This window comes from Muntiacus reevesi, chromosome 1 (genome assembly GCF_963930625.1).
Source record: "Muntiacus reevesi chromosome 1, mMunRee1.1, whole genome shotgun sequence".
Lineage (NCBI taxonomy): Eukaryota > Metazoa > Chordata > Mammalia > Artiodactyla > Cervidae > Muntiacus > Muntiacus reevesi.
The window spans coordinates 53,440,558-53,468,032 of record NC_089249.1 but is presented as its reverse complement, the minus strand read 5'-3'; the positions used below and the strand labels follow the sequence as shown (position 1 = coordinate 53,468,032).

The 27,475-nt window shown below is 52.9% G+C and overlaps 1 protein-coding gene across 1 annotated transcript; it reads left to right on the top strand.

The window, feature by feature from the left end:
* The first annotated feature begins 677 nt into the window (after nucleotides 1–677).
* Nucleotides 678–26,852, top strand: BAIAP2L2 (BAR/IMD domain containing adaptor protein 2 like 2). The gene is made up of 14 exons (XM_065923748.1): nucleotides 678–864; nucleotides 1,987–2,062; nucleotides 2,946–3,032; nucleotides 3,479–3,540; nucleotides 11,726–11,797; nucleotides 12,022–12,138; nucleotides 12,964–13,110; nucleotides 21,546–21,698; nucleotides 21,999–22,140; nucleotides 22,303–22,525; nucleotides 25,011–25,133; nucleotides 25,476–25,683; nucleotides 26,154–26,197; nucleotides 26,393–26,852. Exons 1-14 carry the CDS (start codon nucleotides 814–816, stop codon nucleotides 26,466–26,468), a joined length of 1,581 nt encoding a protein of 526 aa, XP_065779820.1. The 5' UTR covers nucleotides 678–813; the 3' UTR covers nucleotides 26,469–26,852.
* The last annotated feature ends 623 nt before the right edge of the window (nucleotides 26,853–27,475 follow it).

Sequence of the window (27,475 nt, the reverse complement as noted above, 5' to 3'; positions counted from 1 at the left end):
CTCTTCCCTTTAAGTCTCCCCCAAACCGGCCTGAAGGGTGTTCAGAGGCGGCAGCCAGGCCCCCCTGGCCCACAGTGGAGGGCACGGGAGAGCCCCACTTGCTAGAAGAGGGGATGAGACCCAGAGAGGGCAAGGGGCTCGGGCACCGTCACACAGCGAGTGAGCAGCTGTGCCCTCAGGTCGGTGTGACTCTGGGGTTTGTGCCGCCCCGTCTCCAGCATGTGGAGGAAGCGGGGTGCGGACGGCAGCAGAGGTGGGAGCCTCGGCCCTTGGGGTGCAAGTCTGAGCGGCTCGGGGAAGAGAAGGGGCTGAGAACAGTGACGAGATGTGGGTGTGTTCCCCCCGCAGGGAGGGGCTGTCAGGGAGGGTCCGGGGTGGTCACTGCACCACTTGAGCCCAGTAGGGTGAGCACTGCCCCGTGTAGGCAGGTGGGAGAGCGGGGGGCCCCCATGACCAGGGGTCCCTGCAGGCCCGCCAAGGCTCTTCCTGGAGGCGGTGACCTGGGAGAGTGACCATGCACGCGTGCCCACTGGTCCGCGGCTCGGGGGTAAATAATTGAAGGGCAGGTCACATGAACCCACCCGCGTCACAGGACGCCTTCCCCGCCGGGTCTGGTTACACCCCAGATCGCATTCTGACATCCCTGGCTGGTGAATAATTAAGCTGTCACCTCCTCCTCGGCCGGCCCTCCCTCGCTGGGTCCTGCTCTGCTGCTTCCCTCGCTGCCCGCCGAGCAGTGGCCATCGGAGGGTGCCGACCCCCAGCGCTCCCAGCCCTGTCCACACCTGCTCAGTGCCCGGGCACGCCCGCTCCATGGCCCCCGAGATGGACCAGTTCTACAGATCCACCATGGCCATCTACAAGGTGAGCGTGTGGGCCGGGCCCCCTCCCAGGGCTCGAAGTTCAGCCTGCTCTGGAAGACAGAGGGTGAGCAGGGCAGCCGCTTATTCTGGGAAAGAAGGCCCAGAACCAGGCTGGCTGAGCTGTGGGCCTGGGGGTGGGGTCCCTTGGGGGCAGTTGGCCCTCCAGCCCCAACCTGAGCCTCCAAGAGCAGAGGTTCATCCCATGAGTGACAGGCCTGCTGAGATAGCACTCAACTGGAGCCCCCAATTCCCAAACACTGGATGCAGCAGGACAGGACCCAGGGTGGCCTTGGCTGGGAGCAGGGGACCCAAAGAGCCGCCTGGACCCCCAGGGTGGAGGAGTCTCTCTGTCTCTTTCTGTCTGGGTCTCCCTATCTCTGCCTCTCTGTCTCTCTGGTTTCCGAGCCCCACACTCAAACTTCCTACCCCACTCCAGAGGGGTTGCTGCGTTCTCCATAGACATTTATTGAGCACCTCTGGTGTGTAGGACCCTTAACAACATGTAAACCTCCCAAAACACCACCTGTGGAGTAGAAAATAATCACTCCATTTGACAGATAAGAAAAATGAGGCCAGAGAGGTGAGACACCTTGCTCAAAGACATCAAGGGAGGAAGAGGGCCTGCTGGGGTTTGAATCCAGACTCAAGTCTTAAGTTCATCACCCAGGGCGCTCTCCACTGGCCATGTGGTGGCCCACGTGACCCAGCCATAGCCTGGCTCCTGAGGGGCTCTTCTCTGAGCAGGGCAAGCTCTGCGCCTGCCCCAGAGGTGGCTGTCAGCAGCCCACAGGTCCTGAACTCAGGGCAGGTTGAGCCGTGCCCAGCTGGGCGCTGTGACAGACAGTAGGCTTCAGCCCAGTGGGAGGAGAACCTTCTAGGCGCAAATGCCCACTGGCCAGGTGATGAGCAGGAGATGGCCAAGGGGACGCTGGCCTGGATCCTGGCCTCTGAGGCCCTTGCAGCCAAAAGCCAGGATTCTGGGTGACTGCAGGGCTCTAAGTCGGCTCCCCCAAGTCAGGCTTCTAACTGGGGCTGGGGGGGACACCGTGATCCTGAGGCCCATCCTTCATTCGGTCTTCCGCTCCCCTCCTCCACCCTCCCTCCCCCTGCCCTCGGACTCCAGAGCATTCTGGAGCAGTTCAACCCCGCCCTGGAGAACCTGGTCTACCTGGGGAACAACTACCTCCGGGCCTTCCACGGTGAGTGCCGGGCCCCACCCACGCAATCGCACGTTCCGCTGTAATCTTTGCACCCCATGAAGCCTTGTCCCTACACACTCCCATGTGTCACAGTCACCCTCACGCCCTGCGGCCAGAGACCCCTCACACCCCTTCATGTGCCCCTTAGATGCTCCCAGAGATGCAGCGCCCGGCCCCGCGGGCTCACAGGACCTCAACCACACACACTTCTACATGTCACCCCACAGTGCCAGCTGTTGAGCCCACTGCCATACTCCGACCACCTCAGCACCCCTAGTCTGACACCCTGGCCGGCCCCCCATCCACCCACCTACAGCCAAATCTCGCCCCCTGACTCAGTGCCTGTGCAAACAGCTCCCGTCCCCACCATTTCCCAACATCCCCGCCCCACCCCCATCGCTAATCAGCAGAGGGTTGTGAGCTCTGGATTCGATGGACAAGCCGGGGACACACCCAGGGCTGAGCGTCACCCAACCGCTCCCTGCTTTTTAGGATTTTAAAGTCCTTGCACCAGCGACCTGAGCCCATGCCACCCCCACTTTGAGCCTCTACACCTGCGCCTCCCGACATCCCTGCCCACACCCGCCTTCTGACACACATAGATGCCTGCACCCCCACCCACAGGGTCCTGCCCCCCAGGGAGGGCCCCCACCCCTGCTTCTCCTCTGGCCAACTCTACCTCTCCACACACACACACATGCGCGCGCGCGCGCACACACACACACACACACACACACACATACACGGCCCAGGCACCCCCTCCCTCTCCCACGCCCCCCAGAGCCCCCCACACTCTCCTGACCGAAGGAGAGCCCTCCAGAATGGGGGGTGGGGAGCACACAGGGGAGGAGCTGCGGCTGGACGCCTCCCCTTCTCGACGCAGCTCTGTCCGAGGCGGCCGAGGTGTACTTCAACGCCATCCAGAAGATTGGGGAGCAGGCCCTGCAGAGTTCCACCTCGCAGATTCTGGGTGAGGCACGCCCCTTCCCCTGTTGCTCTGCTGACCTCTGGGGCCTGGGGGACACGCCTCACCGCCCCACCTCCCCCCACCTCTTCGTGTGGTCCAGGCTCTGCCTCCTGGCGCCTCCCCTCAGGCCGAGGGCCTGCCTGCCCCCCATTCGCGGGTCCCAGAGAGGGTTCCTTTTACCGCCTGGCTCTTCCAGGAAGTCCTCCCCAGAGACACGGGCCTGGCAGCCCAAGGGCCCAGTGCGCAGACTCTCCTTCTGGAACCCATGCCCTCCTCACCCCTCCCTGCAGGAGCTCTCCGGGGTAGGACAGGTGCTGCCAGAGTCCCAGAGGCGTGTGGGAAACCCCTGGACTTTGGTCCCCAAACCCAGCTTGGGCAGGCCCTTCCAGTGGGAAGGGGGTGATGGGACAAGCCCCCCCAACTGAAGCCACGGCCCTCCTCGCCTCCAGGTGAGATCTTGGTGCAGATGTCCGACACCCAGCGGCACCTGAACTCTGACCTCGAGGTGGTGGTGAGTCTCCGACCCGCGGCCCGGTGGGGTCCCTCGGGAGAGCGGGCGGCGTTCTGTGGAGGACCAGGGACCAACCTCCACGCCCTTTCTCGGAGAGGACCCTGGTAACATGACAGCCGCGGCTGCCCTTAGGCACCCCTGCCAGGGCCAGGATCTGCCGGGCACGTTCACCTGCACATCAGCGACCTTGGAGGCAGGTGCATTTCCATCTCCATTTCACAGAGGAGGAAACTGAGTCAGGGCTCTAGTCACTCACCCAAGATTCCACAGTGAGTGGAGGAGCCAGGAAGAGAAAGGCCCGTCACCCAGGTGCATCAGGCCCAGGGCCCTGCCCCTACCGGCCTCCCTAACCCCTCCCTCCGCTCTCCCAGGGAGCAGCCAGTGATCTGACCTTATCACTCCCGGGAGGAAACGTTTCCACACCCCCGTGACCTGCAGAACTAAACTCAGCCACTTGTAAGGGATTCCTGGCCCTGCTGATCCAGCAGCCTCCCTGGTACCCCAGTCACAGCCCGGACCCTCCAGAGAGCTGCCTTCTTGCAGACACGGCCTGGTCTTCCCACCGCAGGCTGCTTGCTGTCACACTGTTCTCCAGCTGAGGACCCACTCACCCCGACCCTTGTCAGCCAGCACCGTCGTCCCCTCCTCCAGGAAGTCTTTCCTGATACCTGGGCAAATTCAGTCTCTCCTCCTCTGGACTCCAATAGATGCTTCTATCTGTTCTTAGGCTTCCCTGACGGCTCAAGTAGTAAAGAATCCCCCTGCAAGGCAGGAGACACAGACTCGATCCCTGAGTTGGAAAGATCCCCTGACGGAGGAAATGGCAACACACTCCAGTATTCTTGCCTGGGAAAGCCCATGGACAGAGGAGCCTGGAGGGCTACAGTCCATGGGGTTGCAAACAGTCAGATATGACAGAGCGAGAACACATACACATCCGTTCTTAACAAGTGGTGGTGAAGAAAACCAGCTCTGCGCCAGAGTACCTGGGTTCAAAGCCCAGCTTCACTAGTTGCTGGCTTTGAGACCTTGGGCAAGCTACTTAACTTCAGTGCCTCAGTTTATCTGTCTGTGAAATGGAGATAATCAAAACTGCCTTATAGCATTCTTAAGAGGATAAGTATTAACTATTGATGCTGGCACCTGTAGCCCTCTATGTACCTTAGATATGATTAGAAGCAGAATTGATGCCCTGTCTTTACCCCTGCCAAGACTGGGAGCTGTGCCAGGGCTGGGATGTGGTCTTCTCTGTAGCTCCAAGGCCTGGGATGGGGACCTGGCATTGAGCAGGGCTTCACTGCCTGGGAAGGAGAGAACAAGCTTTGAAAAGGGAGCAGGGTTGGACCAGAGAGAGAGGAGAAGTGAGGGCCTTCCAGGGGGTGCTGTGGGCTGAGCATGCGCAGAGCATGGCATCTGGCAGAAGAGAGCTGGGGATGGAGCTGGTGGAGAGGAGAGGTGGGCGCGGCTGGGTATGAAGGGCCTTGGGAAGCTCAGAAAGAAATTTCAACTAACCGTGACTGCATGGCTCCCAAATGTGTGTGTGGGAAAACACTGGACGTCCGGGTGCAATTTGGGGACACCATAAAATACTCACCAGTTTGATAGCCGTGGCAAAATGGGGAAGAGTTTCACCAGCAGAAAACAAGCATCCACCTCCACTCGATAAAACCGTATCCCTGGCCCATTTCCCAGACACTTTGAGGCTTAGTGCTAAGCCTGTGTCATCTCCCGGGGCTTGGGCGGGGACTTACAGAGCACAGGCCACCCTGGCAGCCTGTGACTTCCTCTCCTGTGTCTGATGACTGTCATGTCACTCGTGGCACGCCTGGGCTGGATGGAGATGAGCGTCCCCCAGGCCCGCTCTGAAAGGAGAGCTGCCCTCTTTGGGTACCGGTGTGTTGGCTGTGATAACAGGGCAGGGCCCTCGGCCAGAGCCACACTGGGCCCAACACACCAGAGGCCATCTCCCCCTCGGGCTCATTCATTCAACAACTATTCACCACCCTATGCCAGGCACTGCAATGGGCACTTCGGGGGATACAGCGGACAAATCCCCTGCTCTCCCCAAGGGGGAGCCAGACAAAACCCAGGACAAATAAGTGAGCATATGTGTGATGGGTTAGATGCAGAATGCACTATGGAGGACAAGAGAACAGGGAAGGGAGTAGAAAGTATTGGAGGGATGTGATTTTTAACAGATATTCGAGACAACTCTAGAGAGGTGACTTTGAGAAGGGGCCTGAAGGAGGTAGGGAGTAAGCAGGGGGACAACTGCGGGAAGTGTTCTAGGCAGAGGAGTCGGCACACAGGAAGGCTTAAAGAAGCCCGCATGGCTGGAGTGGAGGCATCGAGGGCCAGTGTGGAGATGACCCCTGGCTGACAAGGGCCAGGCCCTGTGGACATTGTCAGGACTCTGGCCACGCCTGTGAGTGTGTTGAGCAAAGGAATGGCAGGATCTGGGCTGTTTGTGTTTGTTTTTTTTTTTAAACCAAACCTTTTTTATTGTAAACTAAAACAACTCTTTGCTTCCAGTGCTGGGGGCACGGGCTTGATCCCTGGTCGGGGAACTAAGATCCCACATGGCTTGTGGCCAAAAAATAAAATAAAATACCGGCACAGAAAATGTCACAGAACAAATTCGAGCTCAGTGAATCATTATCAGGCTGACTGCCTTTGAAACCCCCACCCAGGTCAGGAACTTTGTCAGCCTCCCTGAGGCCCTTCCACAGGCCCCCATCAAATCACAGGCCCTCTCTTCCTCCAAAAATGACCACAGTTCTGACACTGCCTTGTGTTTCTGCCTTACTGATCACCCAGTCGTATGTACCCAGACACTAGAATTTGTCTTGCTCTCTCTCTCTTTTAAAATATGTTCTTGAGTCTCTTTTAATCTCGTGGTTCCTCCACCATCCCTTTCTTGTCCTTACAGTTTATCCATCGAAGGACTCGGGGCCTTCTGACTTGGTTTTCTGAACAATCCTGGCGCAGCTCAGCTTGCTCCTTTGTTCCCTGGATCCAGAGGATGGCTCAGACTCAGGTTCCATCCATTTGGCATGACTAGAGAGGATGTGTTTCACTCCTTTGCAATCATTATTTCACTGAAGTTGACAGTGTTCCCTCTTTGACCAGCAGCAGCCTCTTCAGTCTGGCACGTGAATTCTTTGGCACAACCCTCATTGGTCTGACAGCTTCCTCGCTATCTAGCCTGACAAGATTGTTCTCATCTGGTACTTCTGCTGCTCTGCAAACAGAATCAGTCATCTCTCCATGAAGCCCTTTTAAAAATTTTTTTTGCTTTTAGTGGGAAGTGATATTCAAGACCATTATCTACTCACTGGGGGTGTCCAATGCTACTGGGTTCATCACTGTTCCTAGACTTTTTCAGTGGCCAATGCTATACATAAAAACATATGTGTATATAATAGATAGGATACATATGCCTAGATACATACACAGATGCGTGCATACATAGATACATATATACATTTGTACAAACCACATATATATACACACGTATGTATATAAAGATAGAATTCTTCATAATTAATACTGATACTTCCAATGCAGATTTAGCACCAGGTTTTTAGTTAACCTCTTCTCTATTCCGCTGGTATCTCTTTTGTTCCACATCAAGAGTCCTGATACTCAGGAATTCCCTGGCAGTCCATTGGTTAGGACTCCATGCTTTCATTGCCGAGGGTGTAGATTCAATCCCTGGTCAGAGAACTAAGATCCTGCAAGCGGCACAGTGTGCCTCCCCCCACACTCCCACAAAAGTCCTGATTCCCAAGCACACAGAAAAAGAAGAATATACCACAGTTACCATTTGCTATATCACATTACATATACACAACAGCCGCTGAATAATGATACTGATTCTACCACCACCAATATGATCTCTGAAAACAGTTAAAGTCTGTTTTACATTTGCTCTCTGCAGCCTCCCACCTCACTCTCAAAGGCATGCTCTGGAGACATTGTGGGTTCTGTTCCAGACCACTGCAAAAAAGCGAATGCCACAATAAAGCGAGTCACATTTTTTGGTTTCCCAGCGCATATAAAAGTCATGTTTGCATGACACTGTAGTCTGTTAAGTGTGCAATAGTATTATGTCAAAAAACCCAATGTACATACCTTAATTTAAAAGTACTTTGTCGCTAAAAATGTTAGCCGTCATCTGAGCCTTCAGCAGGTCACAATTTTTGTGAGAGTAACATCAAAGATCACTGATCATAGATCACCTTAACAGATTATGACAATAATAAAAAAAAGTTTGAACTATTGAGAGAATTGCTAACATGTGACACAGAGACATGCAGTGAGTAGATGCTGTTTGGAAAGATGGTGCCAATAGACTTGCTTGACATAAAGTTGCCATAAATCTTCAACATGTGAAAAGGACAGTATCTGCAGCTGTGTTCTGTCTACATTGTCAGAACCCAGAGCCACTATACCGTGTCTGCTCCCCTTTCACCCTCACTGATCTTTGTTTACAAGTAGCTATGCTTTTAATATTCACCTCCAACCCCATGTCCATGTCTTGATTGTTGTTTTGGTCTTGTTCTCTGATTGTCCCCACAAGAAGAGCTCATGTGAACAATGTTCTGAGTTGTGACACCGAGATAACAGCTTGTTTTCCTTGTACTGGGGGAAGTCAGTTTTGCTGGATATAAAATCCTTGCCTCACATTCCTTCCTTCCTTCTTTCCTCTTTCACTCACTCTCTTCCTCCTCCCCTTTCTTTCTTTCTCCTTTTTCCTTTATCTTTCATCCTGAATGTTGCCACTGAAAAAAAGTCTAATAATCTATATTCTCCACTGTAAATCATTTGTTTTTTTTGCCTTTGTTGTTGTTGTTCAATCACTAAGTTGTGTCCAACTCTTTGCAAACCCATGAACTGCAGCCCGCCAGGCTTCCCTGTCCTCCACTATCTCCCAGAGTTTGCTCAGACTCATGTCCATTGAGTCATGAATCATGAGCAATGCCATCCAACCATCTTTTTTGCCTTAGATAACCCCAAGTTTTTTCTTTTTCTTAAGTCTAGTTATTTTTCCAGAATATATCTTGATATTAGTCAGTCTGGGACAATATTCTTTGTTAAATACATACTCTTTCAATATAGTTTGTTATTTTTTTCCTTAGTTACAGTTTTTTAGAAAATTTTTTGTTCTCTTTCTTTGCATTTCTTTCTCAGGGACTCTTATTGTCTGTATGTTATATTAATACCTTCGTAGCCTATCTTCAGTATTGGTCTCTTCCTTTTTCTGAATGGAGCCCAAATAATGTATGGATGAGACTGGAATTTTGGGGAAGGTCTGGGTAGGGATATATATCTGGGAGTCGGCAGCCTGTGGACTGCACGAGCTCACCATGTAGATAGAGAAGGGAAGAGGCCCGCAGCCTGAGCCCCAGGGCAACTCAACCTTCGGGGACCAGAGAGACGAGGGGGGATCAGAAAAAGATGGAGAAAAGCAGTCAGGGGGTGATGCGAGGGAAACAGGGACGGGGGGTGGGCTGCAAGCTGAGGGAGGAAGGTGTCTCAGGAAGAGGGCGTGTTCAGCCGTGTCTGATGATGATGACAGGAGAAGTTGGGTGCATCCTTAAAATTGATCATGGGACTTAGTGGTGTGGATGGAATCTTGGTGATTTTGACAACTCTCTTGTTGGTGTAGTTGGTGGGGCCGTAGCCTGAAGGAGGGTGTTCAAGAGCAAATGGGAGGAGGAGAGTTGTGGTCAGCCCACACAGACAGTTCTTTCAAAGGGGTTTTTCCTGTATTGATGGATGCAGTTACTGAACTACCTCGAAATATGGAACTTACAGTGCACGTTCGTGACAGCGGGTCTGCTCTCATCTTCTGTACGGAGGAGCTCACAGGACCTGCTAACGGAGCGTATCTCATGGGGAGGGGAGCAGGGGACCGCACTTTCTGTTCCGATTTGCTGGGAATTCTCAGCCTGCGCTGGAGTAGGCGACTTCCTTGTTTCAGAAGCACCTGCTTATTTATAGGCAGCCCTCTGGTTCCCCAAGAGCAAGAGCTCAAAGGTCTCTTCAAGTATCAAACTTCTTATTAGATCCATTTCTTTAGGAGCTTGATGACGACTCTCCTTTAACCCAGTGGTGCCGGCGCCCTGTCCGATTGAGGCATCCTGGGTCTGTGTCCTCTACACTCTCAGTGATCACAGCCAAGCCCTGGTCATGGGAAGAATTGCAATCCACCTGTCCTGCCCTAACACTCATTTCTGTGGTTTGACTCAGTTCCTACGTGGCTGGAAGCAGAAGGAGCCATATCCTATGACATGGGAGTGGCTTGTTCAGAAGTGATGTCTCCTAGTTATTGAGGAGGGGAACAGGGCAAACAGAAATAAGAAGGGGAAAGCCCCCAACTTGTCACTGCACTGACAGCAAGAGCCCTTTAAGCTGTATTTTAAGAACATTTTAAAAGAGCTCCTGCACCCAGGCCTCCCTGGGGAGAGCAAGGCTCCGAGCCTCCCAGGACTCTAAGCTGGGAGCAGGTGTCACCGCCTCCCACGCTCCCCGTGGTGACAGTCCCACCGCCACCTGTGTTGCCTCAGCATGCCAGCTTTGCAGTAATTAAGGTGTTGCCCATGTGTCCTTTCTGTTGATCTTGCGCATTTTTAATCTTTTCTGTGGCCTTTGTTGTGGTTCAAGTTCATCCCTCCAGCACCATTCACGGTCTCTATTAGTGCTCTGGTTGCCAGGGTTTCGAGGGTCGGCCCCAACCCTGCATCTTCCATAAGCCCTGTTTTTATATTGGGTAGCTTTGCCAGATGTGGGAATTTTCAGGAACAGACATCTTGTGTTTGATCAGAAATCTTGAACTGAGATGTCCTGAAGGTACAGATCGGAAGTCTCCATTCCTTATTGCCTGGATCCAGCAAAAAAGGGCTCCTCTGGGGCAGAAACAGGGACTCAGAGCGGCTTGAAACACTCCCACCCCCAGCACACACACTAGGAGCCACAACTGGGGATGTAAGGCCTGGCCAGCCCCAAGGAGGTCACACCCAAGCTCCCTTATAGACCGGTTAACAAGGTTTCAGAAACAATTGTGGAAGAAACACTGAAAAGTTTTCTAATTTGCTGGCCTTTCTGATTACCAGCATTCCTTTTCCTGAGGGACAGAGCTCCCACAGCACAGCCTGGAGACCTGTGGGGCAGGGGAAGCGGGATCCCCCAAGGGTTCCTGAGCAGGGCTTCTCCAGGGAAAGGCCGGGCAGACAGAGAAGGCTGAGCAGAGAATGGTCCCCCAAGGTGGCAGGGGGCAGCCTGAACCTGAGAGCAAAGGGGGCAGCTGGGAAGATTTAGGTGAAATGTCCCAACAACACCGAGTGACCCAGAGAGCGCTGATGGAGGACAAAGGGGAACGTGCCAGCTGATCACCACGGCCCACAGAATTAAAGTTCACTGGGTTCTAGAGCTGAACTATAGCGAGCATCTGGCCAAAGCTTTCCCGTTACAGATGGGGAAACAGAGGCCCAGAGAGGGACAGCAACTCATCCAAAGTTACAGGGCAAATTGGAGGAGGAACTAAAACTTCTAGAATGAAGCTCTTCTGAGCCTGAGCCCAATAGCCGTCCTGGTCTTCCTGGTCACCTGGGTGGTCAGCCACCTCCTTCCCACCTGCCATGGGAACCTGCCACACCTGTGAACAGTTGTGAGCACTTTCACTGGGCCAGGCCCAGCCCATGGTGCCAGGAATACAGAGACGGAACATACCTGGTTCCTGCTACTCCCACAAATGGGGCTATGACCAGGGGCCCAGCAACAAATTCCATCCTACGGCTGGAGGAATGAACAATGACCAAAGACATTGTACGCATTCTAGAAACAAAATGAAAGAATAATGGAATGTGCCTAAGGAGTCAGGAGGGCCTCCCAGCAGAGGGGGTAAGGAGGTTGGTATTTGAAGATTGGTAGGCATAATCAAGGCACGGAGAAACGGAAGGTATCGACACATTTATGGAGGGTGTGTTTCAAGCTAGGTACTGCACTAAATATTTTGTATGTTTAACTGTTTAATCCTGCGTCCAACCAGGTCTCTTGTTATACCCATTTCTCTGATGGTTGGTCAGGAGCCTGGTGTGTCAGGAGCACAGTGAGCAATGGAACGCCAGGGCTGGGGGATGATCGGGTCGCCCTGATCAACCCCACCCTGCACTCCACACAGGTGCAGACATTCCATGGAGACCTGCTGCAGCACATGGAGAAGAACACCAAGCTGGACATGCAGTTCATCAAAGTGAGTCTGGCCACCCATCCTGGCCCCCCAGCCCAACGCCAGCAGGACTGCCTCTCCCCATTTGACAGATGGGCACACTGAGGCCAGTGCTGGGCACTGACTGGGCCCAGGTCGTACATGTTCCCAGCTGAGCCCCCTGCCCCTGTCCAGCGCTCTGGCCCATAGGCCGGGTGCCTTGAGCCCTTGGACATGGGGGTCTCCCTCCTCTCTCCACCCCATCCAAGGACAGCCGCCAGCACTATGAGATGGAGTACCGCCACCGAGCCGCCAACCTAGAGAAGAGCATGTCCCAGCTGTGGCGGATGGAGCGCAAGAGGGACAAGAACGCACGGGAGATGAAGGTGCAGGGGCTAGGGATGACCCCGGGCTTCTCAGGGACCCCCGACACCCACCCGAGCTCCCCCACCCAGCACCGGCCCTACCCCAGGCGTGTGGTTTGCCCCACCCCGAGTGGTGAGCGTAGCTGGAGGGTCAGCCGGCCCCTGGAGGGCATCCCTGGTCACAGGGACACCATCAACACCACTCCTTGCCTAGTCACTGTGTGGCCCTCCTCGCATTCCCTTGGCTTCCCCGCCTTCTCCTATTTCACTGGGAAAACCTGAGGTCCTCAGTCACGCTGCCCCTAATCACGGTGCAGAGGCGTAACCCACCAGCAGCCCCGTCCCTCTCCCCGCACACACGCCTCCTGCCCCCTGGCTAAGCCCAGCCCCTCCTCCCTAGGTCAGGGCCCGTGCCTGGCCTCCATCTCCAAGACCTTATCTCCTCTCCTGCCTTCTCTCCTGGCTCCTTTACTAAGCTCATCTCTTTCCTCTTTGGAATCTTTTCTCCCAAGCAGGGGGTTATTAATCCATTAATTTGCACTTTCATTAAACCATCTTCCCTAGGCCTCACTTCTGGGCTCGGCCCTGTGCCCGGTTCTGGGGACAGAGGTGTGGCTCAGACACCAACCCGACCTGGGAGAAGTGCCCTTGGGCTGGAGAGCAGGCAGAGCCCAGACTCACAGGAGAGGGCAGGCTCTGAAGGGAGGGTGGGGGCTGGGTGCTCAGAGGAGGCCTCCAGGAGGAGGTGGCTGGTTTGGGAAGGAGAGGGAGGCCTCAGACAGCTGGCCCTCGGGGCTGGATGAGGGACCCACCCCCAGCCTCCAGCCAGCACTCCTTTTCCCCCAGGAGAGCGTGAACCGGCTGCACGCTCAGATGCAGGCCTTCGTGTCTGAGAGTCAGCGGGCGGCTGAACTGGAGGAGAAGCGGCGCTACCGCTTCCTGGCCGAGAAGCACCTGCTGCTTTCCAACACCTTCCTGCAGTTTTTTGGCCGGGTGAGCTGGGGCTGGGGAACCACTAATGGAACTTTCTAGGGGCTGTGCTCTCTGTGAGCTGGCAGTGCAATGAATTCCCCTCCCTTCCTCCCCATCCCCTTCTTTCCTTCCACTCTGTAGATATTAGATATTGACTTTATTTACTCTTTTTCTTTATTTGTATCATCAGATAGTCATTCATTTATTGTCTTGTTTGTTTGTTTGTTTGCCACACTGCATGGTATGTAGGATCTTAGTTGCCTGACCAGGGATTGAACCCACGCCCCCTGCATTGGAAGCTTGGAGTCTTAGCCACTGGGACATCAGGGAAGTCTGGATTTCTTTGTGGTCTTGTTTAGTTTCTCTTTCCATTTCCTTGCATTCTTCTTTAGTCTCCCAAATACTGCACCCTGGCTGCAAATTCACGCAAGTGATTTCAGGCCTGAGTCTTATTTTCTTATCTGGAAAAGAAGGGAGATAATTGCCCCTGCAGAAGGTTGGCACAAGGGTGGAGCTTGGCATAGGCAGGAGCCCAGTGGGATTAGGGCCTGCTGCCCCTGCTCTCTCCCCTCCAAAGATGAAAACAAAGGCTACCATTCAGGAGACCCGAGTCCTTGCAGTCAGCTGCTCCCAGCAGCCAGCAGCCAACTCCTGCCTCTCCACCTCAGCATCCTTACCTTTCCAGGCCCTCTCTGAGTCTCTGTTTCTGAACCCTGGGGCCCTCTGGCACTGAGCAGAGGTAGGAGACCTGAATGGACCCAGTGACTAATTTCCGCTGTGGCTGACATTCTTCAGTTGTCACTACCACACCCAGCCCGGGCCTCAGGGCTGGGCCTTCTCCCATATCCCTCCTCTCACCGAGTGATCCTCCAGGGATGAGCCGCTGCTTCTTCCTCTTTTAAAAATATTTATTTGTGCATTTATTTGGCTGCTCCGGGTCTTAGTTGGGGCCCGCGGAATCTTTAGTTGTGGCGTGTAAACTCTTACTTGCAGCATGTGAGATCTATTAATAGTTCCCTGATCAAGGATTGCTTCCATCACTGGTGCTTCATTCACTGGTGACTGGCGATGGAAGCAAGGTCTGATGCTGTAGAGAACAATATTGCATAGGAACCTGGAATGTTAGGCCCAAGAATCAAGGCAAATGCAGTTCAGTTCAGTTCAGTCACTCAGTCGTGTCTGACTGTTTGTGACCCCATGGACTGCAGCCTGGCAGGCCTCACTGTCCATCACCAACTCCCAGAGTTTACTCAAACTCATGTCCATTGAGTCGGTGATGCCATCCAACCATCTCATCCTCTGCCATGCCCTTCTCCTCCCGCCTTCAATATTTCACAGCATTAGGGTCTTTTCCAATGAGTCAGCTCTTCCCATCAGGTGGCCAAAGTATTGGGATTTCAGCATCAGCATCAGTCCTTCCAATGAACACCCAGGACTGATCTCCTTTAGGATGGACTGGTTAGATCTCCTTGCAGTGCAAGGGACTCTCAAGAGTCTTCTCCAACACCACAGTTCAAAAGCATCAATTCTTTGGCGCTCAGCTTGCTTTATAGTCCAACTCTCACATCCATACATGAAAACTGGAAAAACCATAGCCTTCACTAGATGGACCTTTGTTGTCAAAGTAATGTCTCTTCCTTTTAATATGCTGTCTAGGTTAGTCATAACTTTCCTTCCAAGGAGTAAACGTCTTTTCATTTCATGGCTGCAGTCACCATCTGCAGTGATTTTAGAGCCCAGAAAAATAAAGTCAGCCACTGTTTCCACTGTTTCCCCATCTATTTGCCATGAGGTGACGGGACCGGATGCCATGATCTTATGAGCTTTAAGCCAACTTTTTCACTCTCCTCTTTCACTTCATCAAGAGGCTCTTTAGTTCTTCTTCACTTTCTGCCATAAGGGTGGTGTCATCTGCATATCTGAGGTTATTGATATTTCTCCCAGTGATCTTGATTCCATCTTGTGCTTCATCCAGCCCAGTGTTTCTCATGATGCACTCTGCATGTAAGTTAAATAAGCAGGGTGACAATATACAGCCTTGACGCACTCCTTTTCCCATTTGGAACCAGTCTGTTGTTCCATGTCCAGTTCCAACTGTTGCTTCCTGACCTGCATACAGGTTTCTCAAGAGGCAGGTAATGTGGTCTGGTATTTCCATCTCTTTCAGAATTTTCAGTTGCAAAGACTGAGCGACCGAACTGAACTGATCAAGCATTGAACCTGGGCCCCTACACTGGGAGTGCAGAGTCTTAGCTGCTGAATCACCAAGAAGTCCCTTCTTCCTTTCAACAGTTTTATTGAGATAATTCACACACCATGCAAGTCACCCATTTAAAGTGTATAGTTCAATGGTGTAGTATATTGACAGAGTTGTGCATCCATGCCACAAGGGTTTTTTTTTTTTTTTACTGCGTCAGGTCTTAGTTGTGGGATGTGGTATCTTTAAGCACTGGGAGTGCAGGGTCTTAGCCACTGGACCACCAGGGAAGTTCCATCACATTCAAAATGTGATGCCCTTACTGGTCATTTCTCAATCCTCCCATTTCCCCTTGCCTTAAACAACCATCAGTCTACTTTCTGTCTCTATAGATTTACCTCTTCTGGCCATTTCATGTTTCCCTGGTAGCTCAGTTGGTAAGGGATCTGCCTGGAATGCTGGAGACCTGGGTTTGATTCCTGGGTTGGGAAGATCATATAAAAGGAATCATACAATATTTGGCCCTTTGTGACTGGCTTCTTTCACTAAGCATCATGTTTTTCAAGTTCATCGGTGTTGGTGTTGTATCCATACACCATTTCATTTTATTGCCAAATAGGATCCCATCAACTGGATATACCACATTTATTTATCCATTCATTAGTTGATGGACAGCTGGCTTGTTTCTGCAGTTTGGTTATTATGAATGATGCTGCTATGGGTATCTGTAGAAGTTTTTCTGTGGATGTATGTTTTCATTTCTCATGGGTATATAGGAGTGGAATTGCTAGGTCATATGGTAACTTTGTTTAAGGAACTCTGTTTAACTGTTTGGGAACTTCCAGACTCTTACCATTTTACATTCCTACCAGCAGTTTATGAGGTTTCTAATTTCTCTATGAACACTTGTTGGCGCTTTTTAAAAAAAGATTTATTTATTTATTTATTTTTGATTGTTCTGGGTCTTCGCTGCTGCAGGCGGGCTTTCTCTAGTAGCAGTGAGTGGGGGCTACTCCTCATTGCAGCACACGGGCTTCTCTTTGGGTGGTTTATCTTGTTGCAGAGCATGGACGCTATGGCGTGTTGGATCTTCCCAGAGCAGGGATCAAACCTGTGTCCTACTGCATTGGCAGGCAGATTCTTAACCACTGGGCCACCAGGGAAGCCCCTGGGGCTTTTTGATTATAGCCATCCTAGTGAGTATGGAGTGGTATCTCATTGTGGTTTTGATTTGCACTTCCCTGATGGCTGATGATGCAGAGTATCTTTCACATACTTGTTCAGTTCAGTTCAGTCGCTCAGTCGTGTCTGACTCTTTGTGATCCCATGGACTGCAGCATGCCAGGTTTCCCTGTCCATCACCAACTCCCGGAGCTTGTTCAAACTCATGTCCACCAAGTTGGTGATGCTATCCAACCATCTCATCCTCTGTCATCTGCTTCTCCTCCTCTTTTCACTCTTTTCCAGCATCAGGGTCTTTTCCAGGGAGTCAGTTCTTCACATCAGGTGGCCAAAGTATTGGAGTTTCAGCTTCAGCATCAGTCCTTCCAATGAATATTCAGGACTGATTTCCTTTAGGATAGATTGGTTGGATCATCTTGCAGTCCAAGGGACTCTCAAGAGTCTTCTCCAACACCACAGTTCAAAAGCATCGATTCTTCAGCACTCAGCTTTCTTTATACTCCAACTCTCATATCCATACATGACTACTGGAAAAACCATAGCTTTGACTAGATGGACCTTTGTTAGCAAAGTGATGTCTCTGCTTTTTAATATGCTGTCTAGGTTGGTCATAGCTTTTCTTCCAAGAAGCAAGCATCTTTTAATTTCATGGCTGCAGTTACCATCAGAAGTGATTTTGGAGCGCCCCCCCCCCCCAAATAAAGTCTGTCACTGTTTACACAATTTCCCCATCTATTTGCCATGAGGTGATGGGACTGGATGCCATAATCTTCATTTTTTGGATGTTGAGTTTTAACTCAGCTTTTTCACTCTTCTCTTTTACTTCATCAAGAGGCTCTTTAGTTCTTCTTTGTTTTCTGCCATAAGGGTGGTGTCATCTGCTTATCTGAGGTTATTGATATTTCTCCCGGCAATCTTGATTCCAGCTTGTGCTTCATCCAGCCCGGCATTTCTCATGATGTACTCTGCATATAAGTTAAATAAGCAGGGTGACAATATACAGCCTTGACATACTCCTTTCCCAATTTGGAACCAGTCTGTTGTTCCATGTCCAGTTCTAACTGTTGCTTCTTGACCTGCATACAGGTTTCTCAGGAGGCAGATCAGGTGGTCCGGTCTTCGCATCTCTTGAAGAATTTCCCACAGTTTGTTGTGATCTACACAGTCAAAGGCTTTGGCGTAATCAATAAAGCAGATGTTTTTCTGGAACTCTTTTCCTTTTTTGATGATCCAACCTACTTGCTGGCCATGTATAAATCTTCTTTGGAAGGAAGCTCCTCTTTCTGCCTGTATCCTGAACAGTTAACTCCAGCATTAAGAGGAGAGCTGACCTCTCCATTGGCTGATTCCTGTTGAGTGATTATCTCTCAGGAGGAAGCAGTTGATTGAATGAACCAGACTTCCCGTAGGTGTGGGGGAATATGTAGCATGTTTTCTGAGCCAGCTGGGCTTTAGGACATACAAGATCTAACTCCTAAGACAGTTAAATATAAATATGTACCTGCTAAGTATTTTTATACGCAGAATTCACAAAATTTGAAAGAACTCTAAGTGCCAAAGCTCAATAAGGTGTCTTTCTCCTCTGTCTCCAGTGATCAATCCTTGCTTAGTCCAAGTCTAATCAATAACATGCCTTTATACCCTGGGTTTATTGCAGTTGTGCAAGTAGATCTCTAGGATAAGTACCTAGAAATGGGATTGGTGTGTCCAGGGATAGAAACATTGGCTCTACCAATTTACACTTCCACCAGCAAGGGCGGAGATTCCCTGTTTCCTTGACAACAGTGATCTTCACTAATCAGAAAGGTAAAAATGGTATCTCAATATAGTTTTACATTACACTTGTCTTATAAGTGAGATTGACATCTTTTCATGTTTCCAAGCCATTTGATTTCCTTTGCTGTGACAGGTCAGTATCTTTTCCTCCATTTTTCTTATGAATTTATAGGAACTCTTGATGTGTTACTGAAACTAGCCCTTTCTTGGTGATGAGTTGCAAACATTTTCCCAGTTTGTCATTGATCATTTGATTTTGCTTATTGTGAGCTTTGCCATGTTAACAAAATTTTTTTTAGTTAGATTTACCAGTCTTTTATAGTTTAGGGGAGTTGTCTCATACTTAGAATGGCTTTCGCACTCCGTTATGATTTTTTAAATTCTCCCATGGTCTCCTCTATGTTTCTTCCCAACGACTGACTAAACTGCCTAAATGCAGGGCTGAAGGGAGCCACTCAAGTTGAGTCTTGTCCAGGGCAGGACTCTGAGAATCCCCTAGTACACTGGCAGGTGCTCTCAAATTGGACAAAAACCCTTCTTTATGGTAAGCAAACGCGTATGCTCTTGCTTTGCTCACTGAGTCCGAAACAAGCGTACAAAGGCCTTTGGCATTTTCTCTTTCTGTTGTTTTAGTAATTAATTATGCAAGGCAAAGAGGGGGTGGACACCTAGTGACCAACTGGACTAGTTGCTCCTGGGAGGTGAGCTCTGTTTTGCTGCCTGAGGTCAGATTTTCAGCACCTGGGCCAGCCTGAAGGGAGCAATCATTGAAAAGTACAGTCACAGGAAGCTTCCTCAGGACAGACAAGTACAAGCCACTCCATTGCTTACTGGATGCAAGACCCTGAGACAGTCACTAACTGCTCTGACCCTCAGCAGCTTCTTTTGTAATAATGACACCTACCTCCCAGGCCATTGGGAGAATCTAGTAAGATAATGGAGGTCAAGCCTTTAACCCTGGGCCTGGCACAGAGTTGATGCTCAACAGAGGGAAGCTTGTTTTTACTTTTTAAAATTTGGCCATTCCAGGTCTTAGTTGTGGTACATGGGATCTTTAGTTTTGCCATTTTTGCGGTGTGCATGCTAAGTCACTTCAGTCGTTTCCGACTCTTTGTGACCCTATGGACTGTACACCAACCAGGCTCCTCGGTCCATGGGATTCTCCAGACAAGAATCCTGGAGGGTGTTGCCATGCCCTCCTCCAGGGCTTTTTCCAGACCTGGGGATCAAACCCACGTCTCTTACATCTCCTGCATTGGCAGGTGGCTGTTTTACCACTAATGTCACCGGGAAAGCCCTCGGTTGCCACTGGTGGGATCTAGTTCCCTGACCAAACTTGAACTCTGACCCCCTGCATTAGAAGCACAGAGTCTTAGCCACTGGACCACCAGGGAGGTCCCCAAAGAGAAGCTTTTGTTTTTCCTAAGGCAACAGTCCTGAACTTGGCCTTGAGGGAGCGAGTGTTTGAATAGAAAGTGGAGAGACATTTATAAGTGGAGAGCAGGGTGTTCTGATTGTACCTAGGATGACCTGAGTGACCACACAGAGAGATCAATGCCACTGAAAGAAGTTGTATTACGTATCACACTTCCCAAGAGAAACGGCCATGCCGTGCCACGCAGGGCCATGTTGGGGTAGCACCAGGGTTTGGTCAAGAGGCAGAAGGAGCCAAGGGAAAGTATGACTCAGAACCTTGATTATGGTTTCTGTGAGAAGGGATGGGTGAAGCAGGGTAGGCAAGTTTAGGACTAGATGATTTAAATGATTTCAGTGAGCTCTGGGCTATAGGAGTTATCTCTAGTTGTTCAGTACCTGGGTTGCATGATTTAGGGCAGGGGAAATACTGGCTTGGTGTGTGAGTTAGAAGGAGGTAATTGAGGATACGGACTTTTTCATTTGTTTTTGTCACTGCATCACCCAGCACATGAGATTTTAGTTCCCTGGACCAGGGATCTAACCAGCGCCCCCTGAAGTGGAAGTGTGGAGTCTTAACCACTGGACCCCCAGGGAAGTCCCAGGATGTGGGGTTTTGATTGGTTGATGAAAAGTGTGCTCAAATTGTTTACTATCTCTAGGAATTATCTAGCCCTGTGAGGGGCAGTCTTTTCAGAATTAGCAAGGCCCATGATGTCAAAGCATTATCTGGCAACTCGCTTCCGTATCCTTGACTGGAAAATTCCATGGACAGAGAGCCTAGTGGGCTACAGTCCATGGGGTGGCAAAGAGTCAGACACAACTGAGTGATTGAGCACACACACACACAGAATGTCAAAGCATAAAATATAGAAAAATTAAAACATGATTAATAAACACAGCAGGTCTAACATTTAAAACCCTCCCCGGTCCTGTGTTTTTATGGACTATATGGTCAGTTGTTGAGTTTCTTGTCCTTGAAGGTATTCAAACAGAGTTAGATGCCCATGTATTGGGGATACTAAAAGAGAGATGCTTGCTGGAAAAACTATTTGAAAAGCTTCTTCTAAGCAACTACTCAAACTGGCTTACACAAAAGTGTTTATTAGTCACTGGGAAGTTCAAGGCTTTCAGGTAAAGTTGCATCCAGGAGTACACAGCTGTCATCAGAAATTTGCCACTCTGTTGCTTAGCTGAAGATCCCTCTGCCTTCACACTATCCCTTGATATCTAGCAAACTCCATGAGGTGAGAGAATAAAAATTTCCAGATTATTCCAGGGTAAGTCCTGGGACTGGTTCTTTGAGCACAGTTTTTGGGCAGGTGCCCATCCCTGACTCCATCTCTGTAGCCAGGAGGATGGAGTGAAAGTGAAAGTGAAGTCGCTCAGTCGTGTCCGACTCTTTGCGACCCCGTAGATTGTAGCCTACCAGGCTCCTCTGTCCATGGGATTTTCCAGGCAAGAATACTGGAGTGGGTTGCCACTTCCTTCTCCAGGAGATCTTTCCGACCCAGGGATGGAACCTGCGTCTCCCGCATTGTAGGCAGACACTTTACCGTCTGAACCACCAGGGAAGTCTTGGAGCAACACGAGTGGTCAAACCAGTACCCCTACCCCAGTATCAGATCGAGAATGAGCCTCACTCAAAGCACAGAGACTGAGAGAGGAGCCAGGGAGGCTGCTCCCGGAAAACTGAAGCGCCTTCGGCAAAGGACCGGGAGGCCTGGACGGTGTGTGACCCCAATGTGACCCCAATCTCTGGTTCCTTCCGGCTAGAAATTCCGGCCACCCTCAGCTTGCAGGTCGAGGATGCCACTTTTCGGTCCCCTGGGCAGTCTGGGGGCTGGCTGCTCAGACCTCGCTGACGCTTGCGTACCCTCCTGGCCAGGCCCGGGGGATGCTCCAGAACCGCGTGCTGCTGTGGAAGGAGCAGTCGGAGGCCAGCCGCAGCCCGTCGCGCGCCCACTCCCCGGGCCTGCTGGGCCCCGTACTGGGGCCGCCCTACCCTTCGGGCCGCCTGACGCCCACCCGCCTGGACATGGTGAGGCCCTGGGCGGCCCCGCCGCCGCCGTTCGCGCCCCCGCCGCCCCCGGCACCCTCCGCGGGACCCTGGGGCCTGAGGCCCGCCGCCTGGAGCCTCCACCCCCCGAGGGTGCCGGTCTACGCAGCGCCCCTCCGCCGCTCCTTCCGCCCCGGCGCGGCCTCGGCGCCCCCGTGGTGGCTCGGCCGGCGGCCCGAGAACCCCTACGCCGACGCCTGGGACTGGGGGTGGGGGCTGGACTAGGGCGCCGCGGCCCCGCCCCTCCCCGCCGCACCCTCCCCTGCCCGTCTCCCCTCGCAGCCCCAGAGGCCCCTGGGAGAGTTCGGCTCCCCCCGCAGCCGGCACGGCTCCGGCTCCTACGGCCCCGAGCCAGCCGAGGCGAGGTCCGCGTCCCAGCTGGAGCCAGACCACCGCCGGTCCCTGCCCCGGACGCCGTCCGCCTGTGAGTAGCCCCCGGAGCGCAGAGGGAGGGCCGGGGTCCCAGGCTGGGGCCCCGGGGCCGGGAAGAGGGACCGAGGTTGCGCTGCAGCGGCAGGGATCGAGGGTAGACGCCGGGGAGGACTTCCCACCCACGTGGCGCGGCGCTCTCCCGCCCCTCCGGCAGCCTCGCTCTACAGCAGCAGCACCCAGCGCTCGCGCTCCAACTCCTTCGGCGAGCGCCCGGGCGGCGGGGGCGGCGGCGGCGCCCGGAGAGTCCGCGCTTTGGTCTCGCACTCGGAGGGCGCCAACCACACGCTGCTGCGCTTCTCAGCCGGAGACGTCGTGGAGGTGCTGGTGCCCGAAGCCCAGAACGGCTGGCTCTATGGCAAGCTGGAGGGCTCATCCTCGTGAGTGGGAGCCCCGGGGCGCAGGGTGGGTCGGACGGCGGACTGGATGCCTGGGTTCCAGCTCCGTCTGAGTCTTCCAGGATAGCGGCTGTCCCTGGGGCCTCGGACAGCTCTCCCCTTTCCCATCCCTCTCCTTGTCCCACCCTATTTTCCTCATCCCTTCTGCCAGAGAAGGAAGAACCTCTTTACCAAGTTCAGGGTGGTGGCCTTTGAGAGGATGGGACAGGATGGGGAAGGGGAAGGTTCTCTCACAAATGAGAACACTACGGAACCATACTGCTTGGGCACCTACCCTGCCCCTCAAAGTGAGCCAAGCTCTGAGAAGAGACTGGACAGGGAGGTGGGCCAGGTGCAGGGGAGATGCTGGGACCTTGCAAGCTGAGTGTGCTCAGCCCCTTGCAGTCAGGCGCGGGGGAAATCCCTAGAGAACATGAATTGGGGCTGCTTTTGACACCACGCAATAGAAAAGGGGGAGGCGGGGGAGTACACCACAGTCCTGCAAGCCTGGAGGAAAGCAGGGACCACTCTCTCTGCCAGAGAAAAGGGGGAAGGTGGGAGCTTGCTGCAGCCACGCAGCGCCCCGCCCCCTCACAGGGCTTTATGGGCAAGAGACTGTGTGGTGCCCAGGCCCACTCCTGCTAAGGAGAGAGGAATGAATGAGGATAAGAAGAGGGGATGAATGAATGGAACACCCACAGAGGAGTCAGCAGGTGCATGTGAGGGTGCTCGCCACGTGGGGTAGTAGATGGTTACTGGATGAGGGTGGTGTGGGCAGGTGGATGCGTGTTCCTGTGAGCAGATGGGCAGGTGGAAGAGGGTACGGAAGGATGCACAGATGGGGGGTACACATATAGACTAATTGAAGAGGCGTGTGAGTGGATTGACAGAGAGGTGGGCAGTGGGCAAGTGCTGATGGATGGGTGAGTGGATTGGCGGTCCTGGGGTGGTTGCCCTCATGGATGAGCGATGCATGGACAGGATGATTGTGTGGATAGATGGGTGAATGGCAGATGACCGCATGGATCAGGAACAGGAGGAGGAGCCAATGGGTGGAGACATGACCAAGAACATGAGTGGTGGAAAAGACACCTGCTTTGCAGGCCCACGTCAGAGGGCAGCAGGGTGCCACCCTGAAAGTTCCCTAAACAGGTGTGTAGCAAACCTCCTGGGGACCTAATTATAAAACCACCTAGAACAGTATATTAACGCATATATATGGAATTGAGAAAGATAGTAATGATGACCCTATATGTGAAACAGCAAAAGAGACACAGATATAAAGAACACAGATATTTGAACTCTGTGGGATAGGATGATTTGAGAGAATAGCATTGAAACATGTGTATTACCATATGTGAAACAGATCACCAGTCCAAGTTCAGTGCGTGAAACAGGAGCACTCAAAGCCGGTGCACTGGGACAACCCTGAGGGATGGGGAGGGAGGAGGAGAGGGGGTTCAGGATGGGGACACATGTACACCCGTGGCTGATTCATGTCAGTATATGGCAAAAACCACTACAATACTGTAAAGTTTTTAGCTTCCAATTAAAATAAGTTAATTAAAAAAAAATAAAACCACCTAGATCAGAGGTCCCAAATCACAGTCCTGGGACATCATTATTCTTTCCGTGATTCAGGTTAGGGAAAGCAATGGCAGGTTTCATCAGTAGGCATATTATGGTGAAAACAGAAGTAAAACGTTCTGAAAATGGTTTTATTCTGTCAGTTTGAGTTGAAATAGCTTCCAGTTACCTTTAGGTGAGAATGTTGTTGATTAGGTCTGGGGTGGGGGCGTCTTCGGTGGCTCTTTGGAGAATACTTCCCCACGTGTTCTGCAAAAATCTGATGGATTCCGTGGAATCTGAAAAGGCTAGGGAACATCGATCATAGTGTCTCTCCTATGACCCTGGCTGGTCTGAACGTGCAGTAATGAGCTTCCAATCAAAGACTCCACGGGCAGGGTGCCCAGAGTCACCGGAACCAGGGGGCCCAAGGTGGAGGGTTAGTAGCCAGGCACCCCTGGCTCTGGTGCTCCTTCCTCTGGGCTCCCACAGCTGCCTGCGGTCCCCCACCCCAGCCCAGCCCACCCTCTCCCCTGGGCATCACCCTTGTAATCATCTGTTTGTGGATCTGTCTCCCTGCCGGGCTGGGAGCCCCTAGGGAGCAGGGACTGCATCTGGCTCTCCATGGGCCCTCGTAGGTGGGTGCTCAGTGAGTAGGGAATGAAACTGCCACTCCATGTCCTCAGATACAACGATTTCCTTCTCAGATCTCCAGTTCCCCCTCTCTAAGGCACCCCAGCCCCTGGTAGGACCCATGAGTCTGAACGGGTGGCTTTGAGTGACGGCAAAGACCTCCTTCAAAGGATGAAGTGAATTACTCTTGGAGCCAGGCCTGGCACACAGCAGTGCCCAGTAATCATCGACTCCTCTTAGAAGTGGTATTTTGATCACTGCTGTTGGGCCTTTTGCTTCCACCCCACAGGAGCGGCTGGTTCCCTGAGGCCTATGTGAAGCCTTTGGAAGAGCTGCCCATGAATCCCATGAACCCCTTGAACCCAGTGACCTCCATGAACCCCAGGAGCCCTGTGAATGAGCTGCCTTCTAGGTACCACTGGTCAGAGGTGGGGCAGGGGAGGGGGCTTCAGTGGCTGGGCGGGGTGGGGCGAGTGGTCCCACCCACCAGGGAGGGCATCTCTGAGCTGCAGTCCTGAGTGGGCCCAGCCTCCTTTAGCCCCTGGAGAAAGGGCGCCCCCATCTCACTACAGGTTGAAGGTCATTGTGTCCATCCCTCTGCCTCCTCTCAGGACTACCTTCAAGCCAACAGTCCCCTTTCACCCAGGGGCAGGGGAAGAGGATGTAGGATGCTCAGGGGACCCAGTAGATGGGGTTTGATGCAGCAGGTCCTGAACCCTGGCCCCCTTCTCTTCCCTCCTTTCTCTGGACTCAGGTCCTACCCACTCCGGGGTAGCCACAGCCTTGATGACCTCCTGGACCGGCCAGGCAACTCCACAGCATCTTCGGACTACTGGGATGGCCAGTCCCGCTCCCGAACCCCAAGCCGGGTCCCAAGCCGCACCCCCAGCCCCGTACCTACACCCTTGCCTGGCAGCCGCCGAAGTAGCATGGGCAGCATGGGGGTGGCCAGTGATGTCAAGGTGGGCCCCCTCCGGCAGCCTGCTCTCAACCCGGGGGTGGTCCAGTAGGCAGGGAGACCGGGTAACCCTCCCTGCCCTGCCCCTGGCTGACTTGAGGGGACCCTCCCAGCCCAGCCTCAACCTGCCCATCTGTGCAGGGAGGGAGAGAATGGGCTTCTTGAGTCTGGGGTGGAGGGTCGGGGGGAAAGATTCCTCTAGCAGAGGGGAGCCCCAGGGTCCTGATGGGAGCACTGGAAAAGCACCCTCTCTGGAGCGGTGTTAGTCTTAGGAGATAGTACTTTACCCAGAGGCTTCTCAAGTCTAACACCCACAGCATTTAGGGTTTTCAAATGCTTGACCTTGCTCGCAGGAGCTTGGCACTGCAGGGGCCTCTCTGGGCCAGTTCTCTGCCCTGCTGGAGTGGGGAGCTGGGTGGGGGGCTCACTTGCTCCTTCCCCACCAAACCCGATCCTCCCTCCCCCTCACTGCAGAAACTCACGTCCTGGGAGCAGCAACCCCCAGAGCTCTTCCCTCGGTGAGTCCCCTGAGCGAGCATCAGAGGGGGCTGGGCTTGGCAGAGGGCTGGGGAGATGGTGGGCCTGAGTGGAGGCAACCCCATGGGCACAGGAGGTAGGGGCGGATGCCTAGTTCAGATGCCCAGATGCCTCCCCTGGATCCCCAGCTAGTTGGGGACCTGGCCCCTCTCACTCCTTCCTCTCCCCACCGCCAGGGGTACGAACCCCTTTGCTACCGTCAAGCTGCGTCCCACTGTCACCAATGACCGCTCGGCACCCCTCATCCGCTGAGGCGCCTTCCTCCACCTGGAGTCTGAGGTCGTCCCCGCCACCCACTCCTGCCCAGGGGCTGCCCAGAGCTGGCGGCAGCGGAAGCAGCAGCAGTGGATCCAAGGAGCTGGGGCCCTGGTACCGGGGGGTGGCCGTCCCTCCCCAAACCACACCCATACTAGGGTCTGGGCCCTTCAAATGAAAGCAGGCGGAATTGGGGGGCAGAACCATTCTTCCCCTGCAGGGACTCCGGACTCTCCCTGGGGGCCTACTTTGTGCCCCCTCAAACTCTTCCCCCTTCTTGTCCCAGTGGGGAGAAGCCCCTTGCACACCCCCTATCCCACCCCACATTTGTAAATGGTGAGAAATCACTTTGGTAAATGGTGAGAAATAAAGCAAGTGCGACATGGCAGCCGGCCTGGCAGCGTCTGATTTAGGGGACAGGGTGGGGCAGGTTGACTATGATTAACCTGGACAGCATATCAAAAATCCAAGACATTACTTTGCCAACAAAGGTCTGTCTAGTCAAGACTATGGTTTTTCCGGTAGTCATGTATGGGTGTGAGAGTTGGACTATAAAGAAAGCTGAGCAACGAAGAATTAATGTTTTTGAACTGTGTTGTTGGAGAAGGCTGTCCAGAGTCCCTTGGACTGCAAGGAGATCCAACCAGTCCATCCTAAAGGAAATCAGTCCTGGGTGTTCATTGGAAGGACTGATGCCGAAGCTGAAACTCCAGTACTTTGACCACCTCATGCAAAGAGCTGACTCCTTGGAAAAGACCCTGATGCTAGAAAGATTGAAGGTGGGAGGAGAGGGGGACGACAGAACATGAGATGGTTGGATGCCACGATCAACTTGATGGACATGAGTTTGAGCAAGCTCTGGGAGTTGGTGATGGACAGGAAAGCCTGGCATGCTGCAGTCTGTGGGGCTGCAGAGTCGGACATGGCTGAGTGACCGAAGTGAACTGGGGCAGGTTGGGATGGAGACCTCACACTGGGAAGTCCAGAAGGTCCTAAAGGTGGTT